A 24,725-nucleotide genomic window follows, 5' to 3' on the forward strand; every position below is an offset into this window, starting at 1 on the left:
TAAACTGTATACAATTCAAACTGTATTTGTAAACAGTATACAATTCAAATTTCCTTTGTTTTGTCATTATTTAGTATGGTCAGGGCATGAGTTGGGTGGGCAGTCTATGTTTGTTTTTCTATGTTTTGGGGTATTTCTATGTTTCGGCCTAGTATGGTTCTCAATCAGAGGCAGGTGTCATTAGTTGTCTCTGATTGAGAATCATACTTAGGTAACCTGGGTTTCACTGTGTGTTTGTGGGTGATTGTTCCTGTCTCTGTGTTTTGCACCAGATAGGGCTGTTTTTGGTTTTCCACGTTTATTGTTTTGTAGTGTTCATGTTTATCTGTTTTTATTAAACATGAATCAATATAACCACACTGCGTTTTGGTCCACCTCTACTTCACCACAGGAAAACCCTTACACTGTATACAATTCAAACTGTATTTGTGAACAGTATACAATTCTATTCAAACGGTATTTGTAAACTGTATACAATTCAAACTGTATTTGTAAACTGTATACAATTCAATTCTATTAGAGCTACAGCAGTGCTCCAGACACAAGCCTTTTGTTGCACTAATTGTCTTGCACTGAGTATGCACACACACTTTCATACCACATACGCTGTTGCCTCGTCACTTTACCCATACCTATAGGTACAGTTCATAGCTACCTCAACTACCCCTTACCCCTATACATCAAGCAGAAGATCCCTGCCAAGTACATGGTGACAGACAGAGTCATCTATATATAGTGCATTTGGAAAGCATTCAGTATCCACATGTTGTTACTTTACAGCCTTATTCTAAAATGGTTTAAATCATTCCCCCCCTCATCAATCTACACACAATAACCCATTTTGTTACATTACAGCCTTATTCTAAAATGGATTAAATTGTCCCCCCCCCCTCATCAATCAACACACAATACCCCATAATGACAAAGCAAAAACTGGTTTCGATTTTTTTTTGCAAATGTATTTAAAAAAAACTGAAATATCACATTTATAGAGATGTAAATGTACTTGAACCCGATCGATCGAATTGACTAGTCTTGTGTTGGATCCGAGCTTTGACTGCTGCTGGTGGTGGGTGGGTGGGGTTGTTTTGGCTAATGTTTTGTGAAAAGCAGAAATTCGAGAGGCATATTGTTTCCCAGTTTTGCTTGAATCTTCTTTCTCTCGTCCTCTTTCTTCTCAGACTCTTCCTCTTGGTTTAAAGCCGGTTCAACATTACAGTCCAATTCTTAGCTCCCTGTTTACAAATCATTTCCCCGAGTCAGGAATGGAGAGAATGTCCAGAAATAAATAGTTTAAAATAGAAAGAAAACAACTCATCTTAGGTTGCAAGGTGTATGTGAATAATTAAGATATCATAGATCATTTTTTTTAAAGTGACAGGGACAAGCGCAGTGGTAAAGTCTTTCCATTTCAAATGAATCATTTCAGTGTCCTATCTACTGTTTCATCACTGCAAAGTAGCAGAAAGCAAATGATCAATACATCCTAAAAGACGATTGATGATTTCATTTGATGTGAGGAGTAAATCATACAGGACAAGGCGTCCAACGTTTAAAAAAGTGTCTTCGCCACAGTTTCTTTAATGCGAACAGTAATAAAATAACGTTAATCAAGAGAACATCATAGAGCTGTACATGTTTTAATTTCCTGTAAGCAATAGGCTAAATTATAACAGGGCAAGGCCAATGTGTGTCTATGGTTACAACCCCTTTTAAGACCCACAGACACTTCCAGGTCCCCAGACCGCTTTGTGGTGGCGTCCACTTCTGACAGGGCTGGAGATCATCATCCATCATAACTTGTTTCTGAAACTCTTTTGTATCTTCCTCTGTATCCTAGGATGAGTCACACAATCAAGTCAGTGGTCATTTGCACATAACTTGAAATAGATTTGTTGTGGCGAACGTTAGCTAGGCGGCTTGGTGGCTAAACGCTGACTAGCTGGCTAACGTTAACTCTATGGGTCAGGGTTTAATAACTTCTTAGGGATATCCCCCTTTTTTTCTCAATTTTTGCCTAAATTACATACCCAAATCTAACTGTCTGTAGCTCAGGCCCGGAAGCAAGGATAAGCATATTCTTGGTACCATTTGAAAGGAAAAACGTTGAAGTTTGTGGAAATGTGAATTGAATTTAGGAGAATATAACACAATAGATCTGGTAGAAGAAAATACAAAGATAAAACCAACCGTTTTTTTTCTACCACCATCTTTGCAATGCAAGAGAATGGTCACAGTTCCAGCCATCACTCTGGTTGTAATTCCAGTATTGTCCACAAGATGGCAGCAGCAAAGTTTCAGATGGATAACTTGAAGTATGAGTGAACTACAAGACTTTTAGTGTGAAGTCCCCAGGTACATTTGGGCAAATCGTGAAGGAGACATTCGCATTCATATTACATTTTGTGCAAGAAAATCGTCAAATCTGTATACTTGGACTTTGATATAGCTTTCCAAGTGTTAGTAGCCATATTATACATTTGTTTATAACTGACTTGCCTTGTTAAATAAAGGTTAAATAAAATAAATAAAAATTATTTGTGAGATGCAGAGTTGGTGAACGGATGATCTCTGCAAGTGTGGTTCCCACCGTGAAGCATGGAGGAGGAGGTGTGATGGTGTGGGGGTGTTTTGCTGGTGACACGGTCTGTGATTTATGTAGAATTCAAGGCACACTTAACCAGCATGGCAACTACAGCATTCTGCAGCGATACGACATCCCATCTGGTTTGCGCTTAGTGGGACTATCATTTTTATTCAACAGGACAATGACCCAACACACCTCCAGGCTGTGCAAGGGCTATTTGACCACGAAAGAGAGTGATGGGGTGTTGCATCAGATGAGCTGGCCTCCACAATCACCCGACCTCAACCCAATTGAGATGGTTTCAAATCAAGTACTATTTGTCACATGCACCGAATACAACAGGTGTAGACCTGAGGCTACAGTATATACAGGGGGTTACCGATACAGAGTCAATGTGGAGGCTATATACAGGGGGTTACCGATACAGAGTCAATGTGGAGGCTATATACAGGGTATTACGGTACAGAGTCAATGTGGAGGCTATATACAGGGTATTACGGTACAGAGTCAATGTGGAGACTATATACAGGGGGTACCGGTACAGAGTCAATGTGGAGGCTATATACAGGGGGTACCGGTACAGAGTCAATGTGGAGACTATATACAGGGGGTACCGATACAGAGTCAATGTGGAGGCTATTTACAGGGGTTACCGATACAGAGTCAATGTGGAGGCTATATACAGGGGTTACCGATACAGAGTCAATGTGGAGGCTATATACAGGGGGTTACCGATACAGAGTCAATGTGGAGGCTATATACAGGGGGTTACCGATACAGAGTCAATGTGGAGGCTATATACAGGGGGTTACCGATACAGAGTCAATGTGGAGGCTATATACAGGGGTACCGGTACAGAGTCAATGTGGAGGCTATATACAGGGGGTACCGGTACAGAGTCAATGTGGAGACTATATACAGGGGGTACCGGTACAGAGTCAATGTGGAGGCTATTTACAGGGGTTACCGATACAGAGTCAATGTGGAGGCTATATACAGGGGGTACCAGTACAGAGTCAATGTGGAGGCTATATACAGGGGGTACCGGTACAGAGTCAATGTGGAGACTATATACAGGGGTTACCGGTACAGAGTCAATGTGGAGACTATATACAGGGGTTACCGATACAGAGTCAATGTGGAGGCTATATACAGGGGGTACCGGTACAGAGTCAATGTGGAGGCTATATGCAGGGTATTACAGTACAGAGTCAATGTGGAGGCTATATACAGGGTATTACGGTACAGAGTCAATGTGGAGGCTATATACAGGGTATTACGGTACAGAGTCAATGTGGAGACTATATACAGGGGTACCGGTACAGAGTCAATGTGGAGGCTATATACAGGGGGTTACCGATACAGAGTCAATGTGGAGGCTATATACAGGGGGTTACCGATACAGAGTCAATGTGGAGGCTATATACAGGGGGTACCGGTACAGAGTCAATGTGCGGGGGCACCGGTTAGTCGAGGTAACTGAATAAATAAATAAATAAATGTGGTTAGAGTAATTAAAGTGATGTATTCAGATGGGGGGGGGGGGGGGGCAATGCCAATAGTCTGGGTGGCCATTTGATTAGATGTTCAGTAGTCTTATGGCTTGGGGATAGAAGCTGTTTGTTAGCCTCTTGGACCTACACTTGGCATTCCTGTACCGCTTACCGCGTGGTAGCAGAAAGAACAGTCTATGACTAGGGTGGCTGAAGACTTTGACAATTTTTAGAGCCTTCCTCTGACACCGCCTGGTATAGAGGTCCTAGATGGCAGGAAGCTTGACCCCAGGAATGTACTCGGCCATACGCACTACCCTCTGTAGTGCCTTGCAGTCAGAGGCCGAGCAGTTGCCATACCAGGAACTGATGCAACCTATCAGGATGCTCTCGATGTTGTAGCTGTAGAACCTTTGGAGGATCTGAGGATCCATGACAAATCTTTTCAGTGTCCCGAGGGGAATAGGTTTTGTCGTGCCCTCTTCACGACTGTCTTGGTGTACTTGGACCATGTTAGTTTGTTGGTGATATGGACACCAAGGAACTTGAAGCTCTCAACCTGCTCCACCACAACCTCATCGATGAGAATGGGGGTGTGCTTGGTCCTCCTTTTCCTGTCGTCCACAATCATCTGTAGTGCCTTGCGGTCGGAGGCCGAGCAGTTTCCATACCAGTCAGTGATGCAACCGGTCAGGATGCTCTCGATGGTGCAACTGTAGAACCTTTGGAGGATCTGAGGATCCATGACAAATCTTTTCAGTGTCCCGAGGGGGAATAGGTTTTGTCGTGCCCTCTTCACGACTGTCTTGGTGTACTTGGACCATGTTAGTTTGTTGGTGATGTGGACACCAAGGAACTTGAAGCTCTCAACCTGCTCCACCACAACCTCGTCGATGACAATGGGGGTGTCTTCGGTCCTCCTTTTCCTGTAGTCCACAATCATCTCCTTAGTCTTGATCACGTTGAGAGAGAGGTTGTTGTCCTGGCACCACACGGCCAGGTCTCTGACCACCTCCCTATATGCTGTCTCATCGTTGTTGGTGATCAGGCATACCACTGTTGTGTCATCGGCAAACTTAATGAGGGTGTTGGAGTCGTGCCTGGCCATGCAGTCATGAGTGAACAGGGAGTACAGGGAGGGACGGAGCACATGTAACTGATGTGAAATGGCTAGCTAGTTAGCGGTGGTGCGCGCTAATGGCGTTTCAATCGGTGACATCACTTGCTCTGGGACCTTGAAGTAGTTGTTCCCCTTGCTCTGCAAAGGCCGCGGCTTTTGTGGCGTGATGGGTAACGATGCTTCGTGGGTGTCAGTTGTTGATGTGTGCAGAGGGTCCCTGGTTTGGGCGAGGGGACAGAAGCTATACTGTTGCACACGCACCCCTGAGGGGCCCCTGTGTTGAGGATCAGTGTGGTGGATGTTTTGTTACCTAACCTTAACACCCGGGGGGCGGCCTGTCAGGAAGTCCAGAATCTAGTTGCAGAGGGAGGTGTTGAGTCCCATGGTCCTTAGCTTTCTGATGCGCTTTGAGGGCACTATGGTGTTGAACACTGAGCTGTAGTCTATGAATAGCATACTCACAAATGTGTTCCTTTTGTCCAGGTGTGAAAGGGCAGTGTGGCATGCAATAGAGATGGCATCATCTATGGATCTGTTGCGGCGGTATGCAAATTAGAGTGGGTCTAGGTTTTCTGGGATAATGGTGTTGATGTGAGCCATGACCAGCCTTTCAAAGCACTTCATGACTACAGACGTGAGTGCTTCGGGTCGATAGTCATTTAGGCAGGTTACCTTAGTGTTATTTGGCACAGGGACTATGGTGGTCTGCTTGGAAGATGTTGGTATTACAGACTCAGGCAGGGAGAGGGTGAAAATATCAGTGAAGACACTTGCCATTTGGTCAGCGCATGCTCGGAGTACACGTCCTGGTAATCCGTCTAGCCCTGCGGCCTTGTGAATGTTGACCTGTTTAAAGGTCTTACTCACATCGGCTGCGGAGAGCTTGATCACATAGTCGTCCGGGAACAGCTGAGGCTCTCATCCATGTTTCAGTGTTACCTGCCTCGAAGCGAGCATAGAAGTAATTTAGCTCGTCTGGTAGGCCTGTGTCACTGGGCAGCTCTCGCATGTGTTTCCCTTTGTAGTCTGTAATATTTTGCAAGCCCTGCCACATCCGACAAGCGTCGGAGCCGGTGAAGTACGATTTGATCTTAGTCCTGTATTGACGCTTTGCCTGTTTGATGGTTCGTCAGAGGGCATAGCGGGATTTCTTATAAGCTTCCAGGTTAGAGTTCCGCTCCTTGAAAGCGGCAGCTCTACCTTTTAGCTCAGTGAGGATGTTGGCAGTAATCCATGGCTTCTGGTTGGGGTATATACGTACAGTCACTGTGGGGACGACGTCATCGATGCACTTATTGATGAAGCCAGTGACTGTTCTGCCTGCGGCTATGGAATCCCGACCTGTTCACCGGACGTGCTTCCTGTCCCAGACCTGCTGTTTTCAACTTTCTAGAGACAGCAGGAGTGGTAGAGATACTCTGAATGATCGGCTATGAAAAGCCGAATGACATTTACTCCTGAGGTGCTGACTTGCTGCACTCTCGACAACTACTGTGATTATTATTATTTGACCATGCTGGTCATTTATGAACATTTGAACATCTTGGCCATGTTCTGTTATAATCTCCACCCGGCACAGCCAGAAGAGGACTGGCCACCCCTCATAGCATGGTTCCTCTCTAGGTTTCTTACTAGGTTTTGGCCTTTCTAGGCAGTTTTTCCTAGCCACCGTGCTTCTACACCTGCATTGCTTGCTGTTTGGGGTTTTAGGCTGGGTTTCTGTACAGCACTTTGAGATATCAGCTGATGTACGAAGGGCTTTATAAATACATTTGATTTGATAAGAGACAGTAGCAGCAACATTATGTACAAAATAAGTTACAAAAAATGTGAAACGGTTGGTTAAGAGGCTATAAAATAGCAGGCATACCCTCCGGCGCCATCTTTGGGATGAGTTGGACCGCAGCATGAAGGAAAAGCAGCCAACAAGTGTTCAGCATATGTGGGAACTCCTTCAAGACGGTTGGATAAGCATTCTAGGTGAAGCTGGGTGAGACAATGCCAATAGTGTGCAAAGCTGTCATCAAGGCAAAGGGTGGGTCATCCATATATTTTATACTTTATATTCTTATCCGTATTAGGTTTTGTTGTGGAATAGTTAGATATTACCTGTTAGATACTGCTGCACTGTCTGATCTAGAGGCATAAGCATTTCGCTACACTTGCAATAACATCTGCTAACCATGTGTATGTGACCTATAACATTTGATTCGATTTTTTAATTTGATTTGGCTACTTTGAATAATCTAAAATATATTTTGATTTGTTTAACACTTTTTTGGTTACCACATGATTCCATATGTCTTATTTCATAGTGTTGATGTCTTCATTATTATTCTACAATGTAGAAAATAGTTTAAAAATTACGAAAAACCCTTGAACAAAGCTGGTTTAAAATAAAACTTCACCTCACCAAAAAAACAAACACTATCATAACCCACCAACCGGTGGCGCCATCGACCAAACGACAACAGTAGGAGACGTCGACGCCTGAGGATTCATGCCGCGTTCAAACTAATTGGGAGCTCGGGAACTCGAAAATCTCCTACTTCATACGTCAGCGCCTACAAAACAACTGGGATTTCGAAAAAAAAATACGAGCTCAGACTGAGAAAAAAATCAATTTGTACGGCCAACCAACTCAGGAACTCGGGCCTCTTTCAGGAGCTTCCAACATTTTCGACCTGAAGATCACTGACGTCATTATTTGATCTCGTATTCTTCCGTGTTCCCAATTGATTTGAACGCGGCATCAGTTAGAGATGGCGTCCCTTTTGCAGCCTGACAGGGTTCTCTACCTAGTTCATGGAGAGAAAAAGATCCGATCGCCGTTGTCGACACTTTATTTTTGTCGGTATTGCAGTGAATTGCGTTCCCTAGAATGTGTGTCTCACGAGGTAAGTGACGAATATGTCAACACTACCGTGTGGCTAACTATCTCAATCCTAGAGATATCTAGCTAGCTAGCTAGCAAGCTCGTAGCGTTAGCGGTTTGGGAGGGATTGGTCAACATCGTCCAGCCCCCGTACAATAAACATTGTAATCTTATTTGCCATATCGCACGTCAATCAACATTTATTAAACAGCTCTGTCGTGTGATTGGTCGGATATGTCGTCTTTACTTCCGTCCTACTTTCATAATTTTGTACGTTTTAGCTAGCTAACTAGCTAAGCTAACTGTTAACAATCAAGCAAGACCGCTAACCAAACAACACAATACATCGTTTGTGTTCACTATTAACATATTTTGTCCAATTAACAGTGACACAAATTCCCACTGGAAATACAATTTAAACCCAACGAGCATTTGAAAAGCGTGTTTAATTGTTGGCTAGCTTCACAGCCTCCTAGCTGGCTAACGTACTCTCTTCATCACCACACCCAGACAGATCGACCACAGTGCGGTCTCAGATCAACACATTTTCACAGAGGTCATTATTCTTGTGAAATATCTTATTTAGGTAGCTGGCTCCGTTTATCTAGTCGATACGTGCCACGTCAGACAGCCATGATTGTTCATTTTACACAGCCACACAACTGACAGTGACCCTCACCCACAGAAACTCTTAATTTTTTATTATACTGAAGCTAACGCATACTAATCATGTTTCAGCACGAACCAATATCTATCTGTGCAGTTGTAACTAGTAGCTAGCTACGATGGATAGCAACGCACATTCATGTATTCCCACTAACCACGGATCATAATGTCCGGAACGGTGCAAATGGATTGGCATCAAACACCTGGTAACCAGGTATTTGATGTATATGATACCATTCCACTAATTCCACTCCAGTCATTATCACAAGCCCGTTCTCCCCAAATAAGGTGCCACTAACATAGATTGTTGAACGCTGCCTCTGTTTTCTAGGTGGACTCGCATTACTGTCCGAGCTGCCTGGAGAATATGCCTTCAGCAGAGGCAAAGCTGAAGAAGAACAGGTGAGAAACATTTGCAACTGAGCATCGGCTTAGACCTGTTATATATACGGTCTATGGCATAGACCTATTCCTTATTGTGTGGCCATTGACAATGTTCTGCTGCATCCAGCCTACATTTCCCAGCTCTCTGTTTTGTTCTAGGAAGAGGATATGCAACCAGCTGAACGAAAACTTCAGGTTAGGCATAGAGGTTAAGCTTAGGGTTATCTATCATTCATGTTTATTTGACTCCCTATTTCAAAAGACTGTGAACAAGTTCTGAAGGGAAAATATTGGCGTTTTGGTGCAGCTACAGCCAATTATTGCCAAAATAATATTGCTTAAATTAATATTCCGATATGTAACTTGACCCTTCCCATTACTATTACATATGTAATTCTATGGGGTCGAAGATTAGGTTAAGGTTAGTTATAGTCTAGTTTAGGGTTAAGGAAAGCCATAAAAGCTGGCATTGGGTTTGAGTACTGCGACTAGTTCTTCCGGTTGAAGAACAAAGGTAGTGTTTATAACTAGCTGTCTCTTCTTCCTCGTCGTGTCCCAGGTGTGCCAACTGCTTCGACTGCCCGTGCTGCATGCACACCCTGTCCACCCGGGCAACCAACATCCCAGCCCCTCTTCCCGACGACCCAAGCAAGACGACCATGAAGAAGGCCTACTACCTGGCCTGTGGCTTCTGTCGCTGGACATCCAGAGATGTGGGCATGGCTGACAAGTCTGTGGGTGAGTGACAGGCCTACTTTACTGTTGATGATGAGGGGGAGATAATGGACTGTTGACATTTTTATTGTTTGTATATTGGGCCTATGTTAAGCATGATCTGCTATCCTGTGGCTGAGTGAGTGTGAGAAGTGACTTCAAACAAATCAAATAGCAAACCTTGCTGGTGATCCTAGTTATTAAGCTACTGAAGGAAGTGCCCCCCCAGCATTGGTGATGAGGGGGAGATGTATGGGACTGACTTGTTAATAGACTATGTTAGAATGGCTCAAATGCTAAACAAATTAATATCTGATGTATGGAGCTTTGTTTGGAATTGTTACTCTGAATAGAGATGTGTCCCTTATCATGTACTTGACTAGTAGCCTATGTGTCTGTTGTGTGATTGACTTGTTAGGTGTGTTATGAGGACTATTTCACTTCTTTTTATATATTTTTTTTGTGCGTCTTCACTTCAGCCAGTGGAGGATGGCAGGAGCCGGACAACCCTCATACTCAACGGGTATGTTGCCTTCCTTTTGGTCGGATCTATTTTCTCTCTCTCTCTCTCTCGCTCTCTCTCAAGTGTTTCTCACATGTCGAGCTCGATAACCCCAGGCAGTAGAATGCTTTGACACTGGAAGTTACATAGAGTCTATTGTAATTGATGCTGTATTTAAAATAAAAAAAACACTGTGTGATCAACCACAAATAGACACACTCCTGATACAGGCCCCAGGCTTAAGTGTTGGCTTTGACTTGTGCTTTCTACTATTTGTTTCCTGCTGGTAACATACATGGGTGGGGCAGCAGGGTAGCCTAGTGGTTAGAGCGTTGGGCCAGTAACGGAAAGGTTGCTAGATCGAAACCTCCGAGCTGACAAGGTAAAAAGCTGCCGTTCTGCCCCCTGAACAAGGCAGTTCCTAGACTGTCATTGAAAATAAGAATTTGTTCTTAACTGACTTGCCTAGTTAAATAAAGGTGAAATAATAAAATAAAAAGGGGTATGCTGATGAGAGAGATATATATGTATACTGTATACATGGTTCTCTGACCTGTCATTTCCTCCTATTATTATAATAATAATATCCTATGACAGTCAGACTCATGTTATGTTGGGTATTTTTCTTTCAGATCAATAAACTGATAGAGTATTACCAGCAGCTGGCCCAGAGGGAGAAACTGGAGAGGGACAGGAAGAAGCTGGCCAGGAGACGACCCTATATGCCACTGGCCTTCTCGGTACACACACACACACACACACACACACACACACACACACTCCGGCAGATAACATGCTCAGCTTTCACACTTCTCTCTGGAATACGAACTTGACTGTTTTACACGTTAAACCTCTCTCGATAACCACAACCCAGCTCCCACTTTTTTATTTATTATAATAATGAGCATTTTCAAATATGCTTTTAATCTTTATTTGTTGTGATGGTTATGGCTGTGTTATTAACCCTGCTGGTGGCGGGATCTGAAATTAAACAAGGCAACTATTTCTGAATAGCCTACATGATGTAATGTTATGTTCCAGTATGTTGACATTGATTGAACTGCATGGACAGAAGGACTGGTTTAGGTTAGAACCTGTGGCATACTGGAACATTGACGAGTCACTATAAGCTAGCTGTGTGCTAGCTAGCTATAGACTAGCTACTGCAGCTGAACAGTCACTATAAGCTACAGTGCCTTGCGAAAGTATTCGGCCCCCTTGAACTTTGCGACCTTTTGCCACATTTCAGGCTTCAAACATTTTTTGTGAAGAATCAACAACAAGTGGGACACAATCATGAAGTGGAACGACATTTATTGGATATTTCAAACTTTTTTAACAAATCAAAAACTGAAAAATTGGGCTTGCGAAATTATTCAGCCCCCTTAAGTTAATACTTTGTAGCGCCACCTTTTGCTGCGATTACAGCTGTAAGTCGCTTGGGGTATGTCTCTATCAGTTTTGCACATCGAGAGACTGACATTTTTTCCCACTCCTCCTTGCAAAACAGCTCGAGCTAGTGAGGTTGGATGGAGAGCATTTGTGAACAGCAGTTTTCAGCTCTTTCCACAGATTCTCGATTGGATTCAGGTCTGGACTTTGACTTGGCCATTCTAACACCTGGATATGTTTATTTTTGAACCATTCCATTGTAGATTTTGCTTTATGTTTTGGATCATTGTCTTGTTGGAAGACAAATCTCCGTCCCAGTCTCAGGTCTTTTGCAGACTCCATCAGGTTTTCTTCCAGAATGGTCCTGTATTTGGCTCCATCCATCTTCCCATCAATTTTAACCATCTTCCCTGTCCCTGCTGAAGAAAAGCAGGCCCAAACCATGATGCTGCCACCACCATGTTTGACAGTGGGGATGGTGTGTTCAGGGTGATGAGCTGTTTGGCTTTTACGCCAAACATAACGTTTTGCATTGTTGCCAAAAAGTTCAATTTTGGTTTCATCTGACCAGAGCACCTTCTTCCACATGTTTGGTGTGTCTCCCAGGTGGCTTGTGGCAAACTTTAAACAACACTTTTTATGGATATCTTTAAGAAATGGCTTTCTTCTTGCCACTCTTCCATAAAGGCCAGATTTGTGCAATATACGACTGATTGTTGTCCTATGGACAGAGTCTCCCACCTCAGCTGTAGATCTCTGCAGTTCATCCAGAGTGATCATGGGCCTCTTGGCTGCATCTCTGATCAGTCTTCTCCTTGTATGAGCTGAAAGTTTAGAGGGACGGCCAGGTCTTGGTAGATTTACAGTGGTCTGATACTCCTTCCATTTCAGTATTATCGCTTGCACAGTGCTCCTTGGGATGTTTAAAGCTTGGGAAATCGTTTTGTATCCAAATCCGGCTTGATTACACACAGGTGGATTGTATTTATCATCATTAGTCATTTAGGTCAACATTGGATCATTCAGAGATCCTCACTGAACTTCTGGAGAGAGTTTGCTGCACTGAAAGTAAAGGGGCTGAATAATTTTGCACGCCCCAATTTTTCAGTTTTTGATTTGTTAAATTTTTTTGAAATAACCAATAAATGTCGTTCCACTTCATGATTGTGTCCCACTTGTTGTTGATTCTTCACAAAAAAATACAGTTTTATATCTTTATGTTTGAAGCCTGAAATGTGGCAAAAGGTCGCAAAGTTCAAGGGAGCCGAATACTTTCGCAAGGCACTGTAGCTGTGTGCTAGCTAGCTATAGACTAGCTGCTGAAGAGTCACTATAAGCTAGCTGTGTGCTAGCTAGATACTAGCTACTGCAGCCGAAGAGTCACTATAAGCTAGCTGTGTGCTAGCTAGCTAGATACTAGCTACTGCAGCTGAAGAGTCTTCAGCTATACCACTAATGCTTTTCTGTTGCTGTTGCATGTCGTCAGTTACCTGCCATGTTTTGCTGCTTTGGTTTCACTTGATACTTTCTTCTTTGTCTTTGCTTCTGCACGCTGATATGTTGGTTTTAACCCCTCCGTCCCCCAGCAACACACTATTCATGTGGTGGTGAGTTGTACTTTTCACAACTTTGATAGACAAACACTGTTCTCTCTCTCGGAAATGTAATGTTAATGCCTGTAGTATAGTAGACGGTTGTAACTCACTGTTAACATAAAGATTTGTGTTCTCTTCGTTCAAAAACCAAAAAATATTTCTCTAGGTTTGGTTTATTTATTTGACTTCGGTCAGAATTGTATTTTTTTTAGGTATTTATGCTAGTAAATGTTTTCCCAATTTATATATTTGAAAAATCTAAACATTTGAACAGTTCTCAATAGAAATGCCAGTGTTTCTACCCCTGTAAGTCTACCACATGGTGGTGTCTTGTCTGTGAGTTAGTTGACATTTGTGGTTGTGTTGCTCTGTAAAGGAGAAGTATGGTCTGGGTACCAGACTACAGAGACAGAGACCTGGAGCTCCTGTCACCAGTCTGGCTGGTCTTTCGTGAGTATTACTTTCCATTCACGAAAATGTTATTGTCCATAACGTATGAGTATCACACCCTGATACTATAATGCACCATTCCTTTATATTGTCCATAACGTATGAGTATCACACCCTGATACTATAATGCACCATTCCTTTATATTGTCCATAACGTATGAGTATCACACCCTGATACTATAATGCACCATTCCTTTATATTGTCCATAACGTATGAGTATCACACCCTGATACTATAATGCACCATTCCTTTATAGTCCTTAACGTATGAGTATCACACCCTGATACTATAATGCACCATTCCTTTATAGTCCTTAACGTATGAGTATCACACCCTGATACTATAATGCACCATTCCTTTATAGTCCTTAACGTATGAGTATCACACCCTGATACTATAATGCACCATCCCTTTATAGTCCTTAACGTATGAGTATCACACCCTGATACTATAATGCACCATCCCTTTATAGTCCTTAACGTATGAGTACCACACCCTGATACTATAATGCACCATTCCTTTATATTGTCCATAACGTATGAGTATCACACCCTGATACTATAATGCACCATTCCTTTATAGTCCTTAACGTATGAGTATCACACCCTGATACTATAATGCACCATCCCTTTATAGTCCTTAACGTATGAGTATCACACCCTGATACTATAATGCACCATTCCTTTATAGTCCTTAACGTATGAGTATCACACCCTGATACTATAATGCACCATCCCTTTATAGTCCTTAACGTATGAGTATCACACCCTGATACTATAATGCACCATCCCTTTATAGTCCTTAACGTATGAGTACCACACCCTGATACTATAATGCACCATCCCTTTATATAGTCCTTAACGTATGAGTATCACACCCTGATACTATAATGCACCATTCCTTTATAGTCCTTAACGTATGAGTATCACACCCTGATACTATAATGCACCATCCCTTTATAGTCCTTAACGTATGAGTATCACACCCTGATACTATAATGCACCATCCCTTTATAGTCCTTAACGTATGAGTATCACACCCTGATACTATAATGCACCATCCCTTTATAGTCCTTAACGTATGAGTATCACACCCTGATACTATAATGCACCATTCCTTTATAGTCCTTAACGTATGAGTATCACACCCTGATACTATAATGCACCATTCCTTTATATTGTTCATAACGTATGAGTATCACACCCTGATACTATAATGCACCATTCCTTTATAGTCCTTAACGTATGAGTACCACACCCTGATACTATAATGCACCATTCCTTTATAGTCCTTAACGTATGAGTATCACACCCTGATACTATAATGCACCATCCCTTTATAGTCCTTAACGTATGAGTATCACACCCTGATACTATAATGCACCATCCCTTTATAGTCCTTAACGTATGAGTATCACACCCTGATACTATAATGCACCATCCCTTTATAGTCCTTAACGTATGAGTACCACACCCTGATACTATAATGCACCATCCCTTTATAGTCCTTAACGTATGAGTACCACACCCTGATACTATAATGCACCATTCCTTTATTGTACACGTACATGACAAATCATGTTGTTCATTGAATAGGGTGCAGTTTGGGATAAAGCCATGCTGGTAGTTCATAAATACATCTTTCCCTGTCTGCTATAATGTCTGTCCCTGTCTCCTATAATGGCCTTCACTGTGTCTGTCCCTATTCTAGTCTGAAGGAAGGTGAAGACCAGAAAGAGATTAACATAGAACCAGCTCAGGCTTTAGATGAAGTGGAGCCACTCCCTGAAGACTGCTACACCAGACCCATCAACCTACCTGAGGGTAAGAGACAACAACTCCTAACCACTAACCCAGACCCATCAACCTACCTGAGGGTAAGAGACAACAACCCCTAACCACTAACCCAGACCCATCAACCTACCTGAGGGTAAGAGACAACAACCCCTAACCACTAACCCAGACCCATCAACCTACCTGAGGGTAAGAGACAACAACTCCTAACCACTAACCCAGACCCATCAACCTACCTGAGGGTAAGAGACAACAACCCCTAACCACTAACCCAGACCCATCAACCTACCTGAGGGTAAGAGACAACAACCCCTAACCACTAACCCAGACCCATCAACCTACCTGAGGGTAAGAGACAACAACCCCTAACCACTAACCCAGACCCATCAACCTACCTGAGGGTAAGAGACAACAACCCCTAACCACTAACCCAGACCCATCAACCTACCTGAGGGTAAGAGACAACAACCCCTAACCACTAACCCAGACCCATCAACCTACCTGAGGGTAAGAGACAACAACCCCTAAGCCTGACCACTAACCCCGAACCTTGAACTCTACACTAACCCTACACCAGACCCATCAACCTACCTGAGGGTAAGAGACAACAACTCCTAACCACTAACCCAGACCCATCAACCTACCTGAGGGTAAGAGACAACAACCCCTAACCACTAACCCAGACCCATCAACCTACCTGAGGGTAAGAGACAACAACCCTAACCACTAACCCAGACCCATCAACCTACCTGAGGGTAAGAGACAACAACCCCTAACCACTAACCCAGACCCATCAACCTACCTGAGGGTAAGAGACAACAACCCCTAACCACTAACCCAGACCCATCAACCTACCTGAGGGTAAGAGACAACAACCCCTAACCACTAACCCAGACCCATCAACCTACCTGAGGGTAAGAGACAACAACCCCTAACCACTAACCCAGACCCATCAACCTACCTGAGGGTAAGAGACAACAACCACTAACCCAGACCCATCAACCTACCTGAGGGTAAGAGACAACAACCACTAACCCAGACCCATCAACCTACCTGAGGGTAAGAGACAACAACCACTAACCCAGACCCATCAACCTACCTGAGGGTAAGAGACAACAACCACTAACCCAGACCCATCAACCTACCTGAGGGTAAGAGACAACAACCACTAACCCATCAACCTACCTGAGGGTAAGAGACAACAACCCCTAAGCCTGACCACTAACCCCAAACCTTGAACTCTACACTAACCCTACACCAGACCTATCCACCTACCTGAGGGTAAGAGACAACAACCACTAACCCTACACCAGACCCATCAACCTACCTGAGGGTAAGAGACAACAACCCCTAACCCTAACCCCTAAACCTCTAAACCTAACCACTAACCCAGACCTATCCACCTACCTGAGGGTAACAATGATTAGTACTTAATAGAAAGAAAAATTATCTACAATCGTTAATTGAAACAATAACAAAGTGGCCTCCCCGCCACTGTTTTGGTAAACATCTGAGCGATGGGGCTGGAGAAATGTAACCACTCTCAGATTAATAGACAGAGCTATGGATGCAAGGACTGATATTAAAAATGATTGTTTTAACCATGTTATGAGGCTATACAGTGTTTTACGTTTGTTGTTTTCCAAACATTTAGAGTAAAACAAGCTTATATTTTGTGTTCAGATGGGGTACGACAGTTGAACAAAGCTCATGAGGCATATTATAAGTTCTATTCTTCAAGAGTCAAGGGGTACAGATCATTTAATTTTAATAAAAATAATCTCGCAACTAAGGATTCTAGCTTCATCCACTACTTTTCCTTAGAGCTATTTGTTATAATGAAGTCTACTGCTATATCAATAACCAGGGTATGCTGTGGTTGTTTTCAAATCTGCCACGTTTTGTTGTCTAGTTGACCATGTGTTGTCTGGTTGACCATGTGTTGTTGTCTGGTTGACCAGGTTTTGTTGTCTGGTTGACCATGTGTTGTTGTCTGGTTGACCATGTTTTGTGGTCTGGTTGACCATGTGTTAACTTCCTGGTGTGGTCTAGTTGACCATGTGTTAACTTCCTGGTGTGGTCTAGTTGACCATGTCTTAACTTCCTGGTGTGGTCTAGTTGACCATGTGGTGTTGTCTAGTTGACCATGTCTTAACTCCCTGGTGTTGTCTGGTTGACCATGTTTTGTGGTCTGGTTGACCATGTGTTAACTTCCTGGTGTTGTCTGGTTGACCATGTTTTGTTGTCTGGTTGACCATGTTTTGTGGTCTGGTTGACCATGTTTTGTGGTCTGGTTGACCATGTTTTGTGGTCTGGTTGACCATGTTTTGTGGTCTGGTTGACCATGTTTTGTGGTCTGGTTGACCATGTTTTGTGGTCTGGTTGACCATGTTTTGTGGTCTGGTTGACCATGTTTTGTGGTCTGGTTGACCATGTTTTGTGGTCTGGTTGACCATGTGTTAACTTCCTGGTGTGGTCTGGTTGACCATGTTTTGTGGTCTGGTTGACCATGTGTTAACTCCCTGGTGATGTCTAGTTGACCGTGTGTTAACTCCCTGGTGTTGTCTAGTTGACCGTGTGTTAACTCCCTGGTGTTGTCTAGTTGACCGTGTGTTAACTCCCTGTGTTGTCTAGTTGACCGTGTGTTAACTCCCTGGTGATGTCTAGTTGACCGTGTGTTAACTCCCTGTGTTGTCTAGTTGACCGTGTGTTAACTCCCTGTGTTGTCTAGTTGACCGTGTGTTAACTCCCTGGTGATGTCTAGTTGACCGTGTGTTAACTCCCTGTGTTGTCTAGTTGACCGTGTGTTAACTCCCTGGTGTTGTCTGGTTGACCATGTGTTAACTCCCTGGTGTTGTCTGGTTGACCGTGTGTTGTGGTCTGCTTGACCATGTGTTAACTTCCTGGTGTTGTCTGGTTGACCATGTTTTGTGGTCTAGTTGACCATGTGTTAACTCCCTGGTGTTGTCTGGTTGACCATGTGTTAACTCCCTGGTGTTGTCTGGTTGACCGTGTGTTGTGGTCTGGTTGACCATGTTTTGTGGTCTAGTTGACCATGTGTTAACTCCCTGGTGTTGTCTGGTTGACCGTGTGTTGTGGTCTGGTTGACCATGTGTTAACTTCCTGGTGTTGTCTGGTTGACCATGTGTTAACTCCCTGGTGTTGTCTGGTTGACCATGTGTTAACTCCCTGGTGTTGTCTGGTTGACCATGTGTTAACTCCCAGTGTGTGTTATGTATTCCAGTAACATCCTTGCGCCAGCGGCTGCTTCAGCCTGACTTCCAGCCAGCCGGAGCCTCTCAGCTCCACCCCAAACACAAACACCTGTTGATCAAGCGCTCTCTGCGATGCAGGGTCAGTTTACAAGACACAGTACTTTACACCACACTAACCTTCTCAAGAAATTAGCATTTTTCTATTATTTTACTGTTGTTCTTCTGTCAGTTTTTCTTGCTGGTTGAAATGTTTATTTTCTTCCTAGAAATGTGAGCACAATCTGAGCAAGCCAGAATTCAACCCAACCTCAATAAAGTTCAAAATCCAGCTGGTGGCTGTGTAAGTATTGCTTAGCGTCTCCTCTGTACCGAAACACATTCACCTTTTGTTTTCTACTCTCGAATGTTGGTTTTGTTGTATAATTTCTCAGTAAAGTGATGTGATTTTCAATCCTAAAGGAGTTACATCCCTGAGGTCAGAATAATGTCCATTCCAAACCTGCGCTTCCAGAAGGCAAGTCAATTATTCAAGTAATGGAACTTACAGTATGAGTGGTATCATGTTGTCTGTAGGGTAGCAGAATGACTTACAGTATGAGTGGTATCATGTTGTCTGTAGGGTAGCAGAATGACTTACAGTATGAGTGGTATCATGTTGTATGTAGGGGAGCAGAATGACTTACAGTATGAGTGGTATCATGTTGTCTGTAGGGTAGCAGAATGACTTACAGTATGAGTGGTATCATGTTGTCTGTAGGGTAGCAGAATGACTTACAGTATGAGTGGTATCATGTTGTATGTAGGGGAGCAGAATGACTTACAGTGACTGAGTGGTATCATGTTGTCTGTAGGGTAGCAGAATGACTTACAGTATGAGTGGTATCATGTTGTCTGTAGGGTAGCAGAATGACTTACAGTATGAGTGGTATCATGTTGTCTGTAGGGTAGCAGAATGACTTACAGTATGAGTGGTATCATGTTGTCTGTAGGGTAGCAGAATGACTTACAGTATGAGTGGTATCATGTTGTCTGTAGGGTAGCAGAATGACTTACAGTATGAGTGGTATCATGTTGTCTGTAGGGTAGCAGAATGACTTACAGTATGAGTGGTATCATGTTGTCTGTAGGGTAGCAGAATGACTTACAGTATGAGTGGTATCATGTTGTCTGTAGGGTAGCAGAATGACTTACAGTATGAGTGGTATCATGTTGTCTGTAGGGTAGCAGAATGACTTACAGTATGAGTGGTATCATGTTGTCTGTAGGGTAGCAGAATGACTTACAGTATGAGTGGTATCATGTTGTCTGTAGGGTAGCAGAATGACTTACAGTATGAGTGGTATCATGTTGTCTGTAGGGTAGCAGAATGACTTACAGTATGAGTTGTCTGTATCTTACAGTATGTGGTATCATGTTGTCTGTAGGGTAGCAGAATGACTTACAGTATGAGTGGTATCATGTCTGTAGGGTAGCAGAATGACTTACAGTATGAGTGGTATCATGTTGTCTGTAGGGTAGCAGAATGACTTACAGTATGAGTGGTATCATGTTGTCTGTAGGGTAGCAGAATGACTTACAGTATGAGTGGTATCATGTTGTCTGTAGGGGAGCAGAATGACTTACAGTATGAGTGGTATCATGTTGTCTGTAGGGTAGCAGAATGACTTACAGTATGAGTGGTATCATGTTGTCTGTAGGGTAGCAGAATGACTTACAGTATGAGTGGTATCATGTTGTCTGTAGGAGTGCCAGGTGCTGCTCACCCTGACCAACCCCGTGGAGAATATTACCCACGTCACCCTGGTGGGCTGTGAGGAGGGAGACCCAGAGGACATCAATAGCACTGCTAAGGTACTACAGACTAATGTTGGAAAGCTACCGGTAATTTACCAAGATTACCGGGATCTTTAGTAAGTTTGATAAGTAACCGATTGCCATAGATTTTCTATTGCATCTTCAGTCATTTATACTTGAAAACACATATTTATATATAGTTTTTCTTTCTGTATCCATGAGTTTCTGATAGATAGATCATGTGGTTCAAGAGAAAATAGACAAATGAATTGAAAAAAGCATCTAATCAACAATGTCTTTATTTTTTACTCTGTAACTCTTCTATCTATTTACCAGTTTTCACAACTACTAGTTTGGCCCCAAAACATTGACAGCAAATACATAGTCACAGTAAAATAAAAAATAAAAACGTATATATATATTTAGAAAAATAAAATATGCATGCTGTCCCAGTCAGAAGTGTGGACACAAACTACTCATTCAATGCCCAGAGTGTGCAGAGCTGTCATCAAGGCAAAGGGTGGCTACTTTGAAGAATCTCAAATACAAAATGGCTGAAACCCTCATAGTAAACGCCAATGGTAATCACCAAGTTGATGGTTTACATTTAGGAAGGATATAGATATATTTATTTTTTTACAGCTTTCTCATTCTTAATTTTGTTTTAAAAAAATAATTTAATTATTTTGTGATAAGGCCATACAGAGGGCCAGAAATGATTAGACTCCTATGATAAGCTAAAGTACCCAAAAGGGCCACGAGCTGTCTTGTGATAGATTACATCATTTTTATTTAACTAGGCAAGTCAATTTAGAACAAATTCTTATTTAGAATGACGGCCTACCGGGAAACAGTGGGTTAACTGCCTTGTTCAGGGAAACAGTGGGTTAACTGCCTTGTTCAGGGGAACAGTGGGTTAACTGCCTTGTTCAGGGGAACAGTGGGTTAACTGCCTTGTTCAGGGGAACAGTGGGTTAACTGCCTTGTTCAGGGGAACAGTGGGTTAACTGCCTTGTTCAGGGGCAGAACAATAGATTTTTACCTTGTCAACCCAGGGATTCGATCGAGCAACCTTTCGGTTACTGGCCTAACGCTTTAACCACTAGGCTACCTACCGCCCCAAAAGCCTTGATAGATATCGCAATTCTGGTAGTTTACTGGTAAATTTTCGAAAGTTTCCAGTAATATACCCTCCCTTTACAAAGCTACTGCTGACCTCTCACCTCTGTTGTTGATGATGATGATGATGTTTTATAGGTGATGGTTCCTACCAAGGAGTTGGTCCTGGCAGGGAAGGATGCTGCAGCAGATTACGACGAGTTGGCCGAGCCACAGGACTTCCAGGACGACCCAGAGTGAGTCTGAAGTACAATAGGGTCATATCAAATCACAGTAGAATTAAGCAATAAGGCCCGAGGAGGTGTGGTATATTTTAAACTGCCTTAATGTTGCTAGGACCCCAGGTAGAGTAGCTACTGCCTTAACAGCAGCTACTGGGGATCCATAATAAATACAAATACATCGGTGTCCGCAACATGGCTGGTTTTCATGTAATCCATGATTGTCTGTAGATCCTGCCACATGTCTAGTCTGAGACGTTGAATTGCGACTCCACTTCGTCTCTATTCTGACGTTTTGTCTGTTGGATTGCCTTACGGAGGGATTAACTACACCGTTTGTATTCAACCATGTTCCCCGTCACCTTGCCATGGTTTAATGTGGTAGTTCTCACTTTCAGTTTTGCGCAAATGCTGCCATCTCTCCACGGTTTCTGGTTAGGGTCGGTTCTAATAGTCACAGTGGGAACAACATCCTCTATACACTTCCTGATGAACTGTGTCTGTGTAAACGTCAATGTTATTCTCAGAGGCACATATCCCAGTCCGGTGATCAAATACAATCTTGAAGCGTGGATTCAGATTGTTCAGACCAGCGTTGAATAGACCTTAGCTCGGGTACTTGTTGAGTTTCTGCCTATAGGAAGGGAGGAGAAAAATGGAGTTGTGATCTGATTTGCCAAAGGGAGGTCGGGGGAGGGTCCTTGTAGGCATCTTCAAAAGGCGAGTAGCAGTGGTCTAGTGTTAAAAAAACAAATTCTAAGCGAGTACTACAGTCTTGTGTTAGAACTTCAGTAGAATTTTCCTCAAATTTGCGTTGTTAAAATGCCCAACTACAATAAATGCGGCCGCAGGATATGTGGTTTCCAGTTTGCATAAAGTCTAGTGTAGTTCTTTGAGGGCCGTCACTGTATCAGTATAAGGGGGAATATACACGGCTGTGACTATAACAGAATAGAATTCTCCTGGGAGGTAATATGGTCGGCATTTGATTGTGAGGTATTCTAGGTCAGTTGAACAAAAGGACTTGACTTCCTGTATGTTATCACAATCACACCACGAGTAGTTAATCATGAAACATACACCTCCGCCTTTCTTCTTCACGGAGAGTTCTTTATTCCTGTCTGTGCAATGAACTGAGAACCCAGCTGGCTGTATGGACCAGGAGAGTATATCCAGAGAGAGCCATGATTCCGTGAAACAGAGTATGTTACAGTCCCTGATGTCTCTCTGAAAGGAGATCCTCGTGCTGTATGAACTGAGGAGCAAGGACATTAGTTTAGAACACGTGTAATTTATAGGGAGTAGGATGACATTTTACCTCTGGCCCTGGTCTCCTAACCTTCCCTCTCTGGCCCTGGTCTCCTAACCTGCCCTCTCTGGCCCTGGTCTCCTAACCTTCCCCCTCTGGCCCTGGTCTCCTAACCTTCCCTCTCTGCCCCTGGTCTCCTAACCTTCCCTCTCTGCTCCTGTCTCTCCTCCAGTGTGGTGGCCTTCAGGAAATCCAATAAGATCGGTTTCTTCATCAAGGTGGTCCCTCAGCGCGAGGAGGACGGGGATGTCACGGTGTCCTTTAAGATCCGCCACGACTTCCGCAACTTGGCGGCTCCCATAAGGCCGAGCGAGGAGGGCGACGCCCCCACCGAGGCCATCTGGCTCACACACCACGTAGAGCTCAGCCTGGGGCCGATCATAGCGTGAAGAGCTTACACACACACACACACACACCAAATACATATATTTTACACACACACACACACACACACACACACACACACACACACACACACATTGTACATGCATTGGATCACATATCTCTCTCTCTCACACACTCACACACTTCTCTGTACCCCCAAGCAGTTCCAGAGACCCTTTCCTGCTTCACGCTTCAATTTAAGCATCATCTTCATCATCCTCCTCTAAGGATGAAGAATATTTACCTGCATGCTATGCCAGGCTACATCTACCTACTAATAAATGTCTCTTAGATGATGTCATTACTGTATCTCCTCTCTGGGTTGAAGGTAGGATGAGACTGTCATTACTGTTTCTCCTCTTTGGGTTGAAGATAGGGTGAGACTGCCATTACTGTTTCTCCTCTTTGGGTTGAAGGTAGGGTGAGACTGTCATTACTGTTTCTCCTCTTTGGGTTGAAGGTAGGGTGAGACTGTCATTACTGTTTCTCCTCTTTGGGTTGAAGGTAGGGTGAGACTGTCATTACTGTTTCTCCTCTCTGGGTTGAAGGTAGGGTGAGACTGTCATTACTGTTTCTCCTCTTTGGGTTGAAGATAGGGGTTGAAGAAAGTGAGACTGTCATTACTGTTTCTCCTCTCTGGGTTGAAGGTAAGGTGAGACTGTCATTACTGTTTCTCCTCTCTGGGTTGAAGGTGGGATGATCTCCTCTCTGGGTTGAAGGTAGGGTGAGACTGTCATTACTGTTTCTCCTCTCTGGGTTGAAGGTAGGGTGAGACTGTCATTACTGTTTCTCCTCTCTGGGTTGAAGGTAGGGTGAGACTGTCATTACTGTTTCTCCTCTCTGGGTTGAAGGTAGGATGATCTCCTCTCTGGGTTGAAGGTAGGATTAGACTAAGGAGTTGGAAGTTATTTTTGCTGTTGTCTTCAGTACTAAAGTCCAGTCAGTTGTTCTATTAGCAGTATTGAAGTAGTGAGACCTGTAAATGTGTCAGTTTGTCTGAGGCACTCTGCAGCGGTAAGATATGAGATATTACTGTAACACTATTGGTCAATCATACATTTGAAGTTTATATTGATTGGAGAGTTTCTACAGAAGATGTGACCAACAGGGA

At 43.3% G+C, this 24,725-nt stretch overlaps 1 protein-coding gene across 2 annotated transcripts; it reads left to right on the forward strand.

Moving 5' to 3' along the window:
- The first annotated feature begins 7,930 nt into the window (after nucleotides 1-7,930).
- Nucleotides 7,931-23,915, forward strand: LOC115122571 (dynactin 4). Of its 2 annotated transcripts, XM_065019984.1 has the most exons (14): nucleotides 7,931-8,097; nucleotides 9,073-9,143; nucleotides 9,685-9,863; nucleotides 10,319-10,362; nucleotides 10,974-11,081; nucleotides 13,320-13,340; nucleotides 13,705-13,778; nucleotides 15,490-15,602; nucleotides 18,817-18,926; nucleotides 19,054-19,127; nucleotides 19,247-19,301; nucleotides 20,531-20,638; nucleotides 21,839-21,936; nucleotides 23,403-23,915. In XM_065019984.1, exons 1-14 carry the CDS (start codon nucleotides 7,963-7,965, stop codon nucleotides 23,617-23,619), a joined length of 1,407 nt encoding a protein of 468 aa, XP_064876056.1. In that variant the 5' UTR covers nucleotides 7,931-7,962; the 3' UTR covers nucleotides 23,620-23,915. The 2 variants fall into 2 exon arrangements, with proteins under 2 accessions (XP_064876056.1, XP_064876057.1); XM_065019985.1 differs by lacking the exon at nucleotides 13,320-13,340 and having other exon boundaries at nucleotides 7,932-8,097.
- Nucleotides 23,916-24,725: the final 810 nt, after the last annotated feature.

This window comes from Oncorhynchus nerka, linkage group LG6, assembly GCF_034236695.1.
Source record: "Oncorhynchus nerka isolate Pitt River linkage group LG6, Oner_Uvic_2.0, whole genome shotgun sequence".
Classification (NCBI taxonomy): domain Eukaryota; kingdom Metazoa; phylum Chordata; class Actinopteri; order Salmoniformes; family Salmonidae; genus Oncorhynchus; species Oncorhynchus nerka.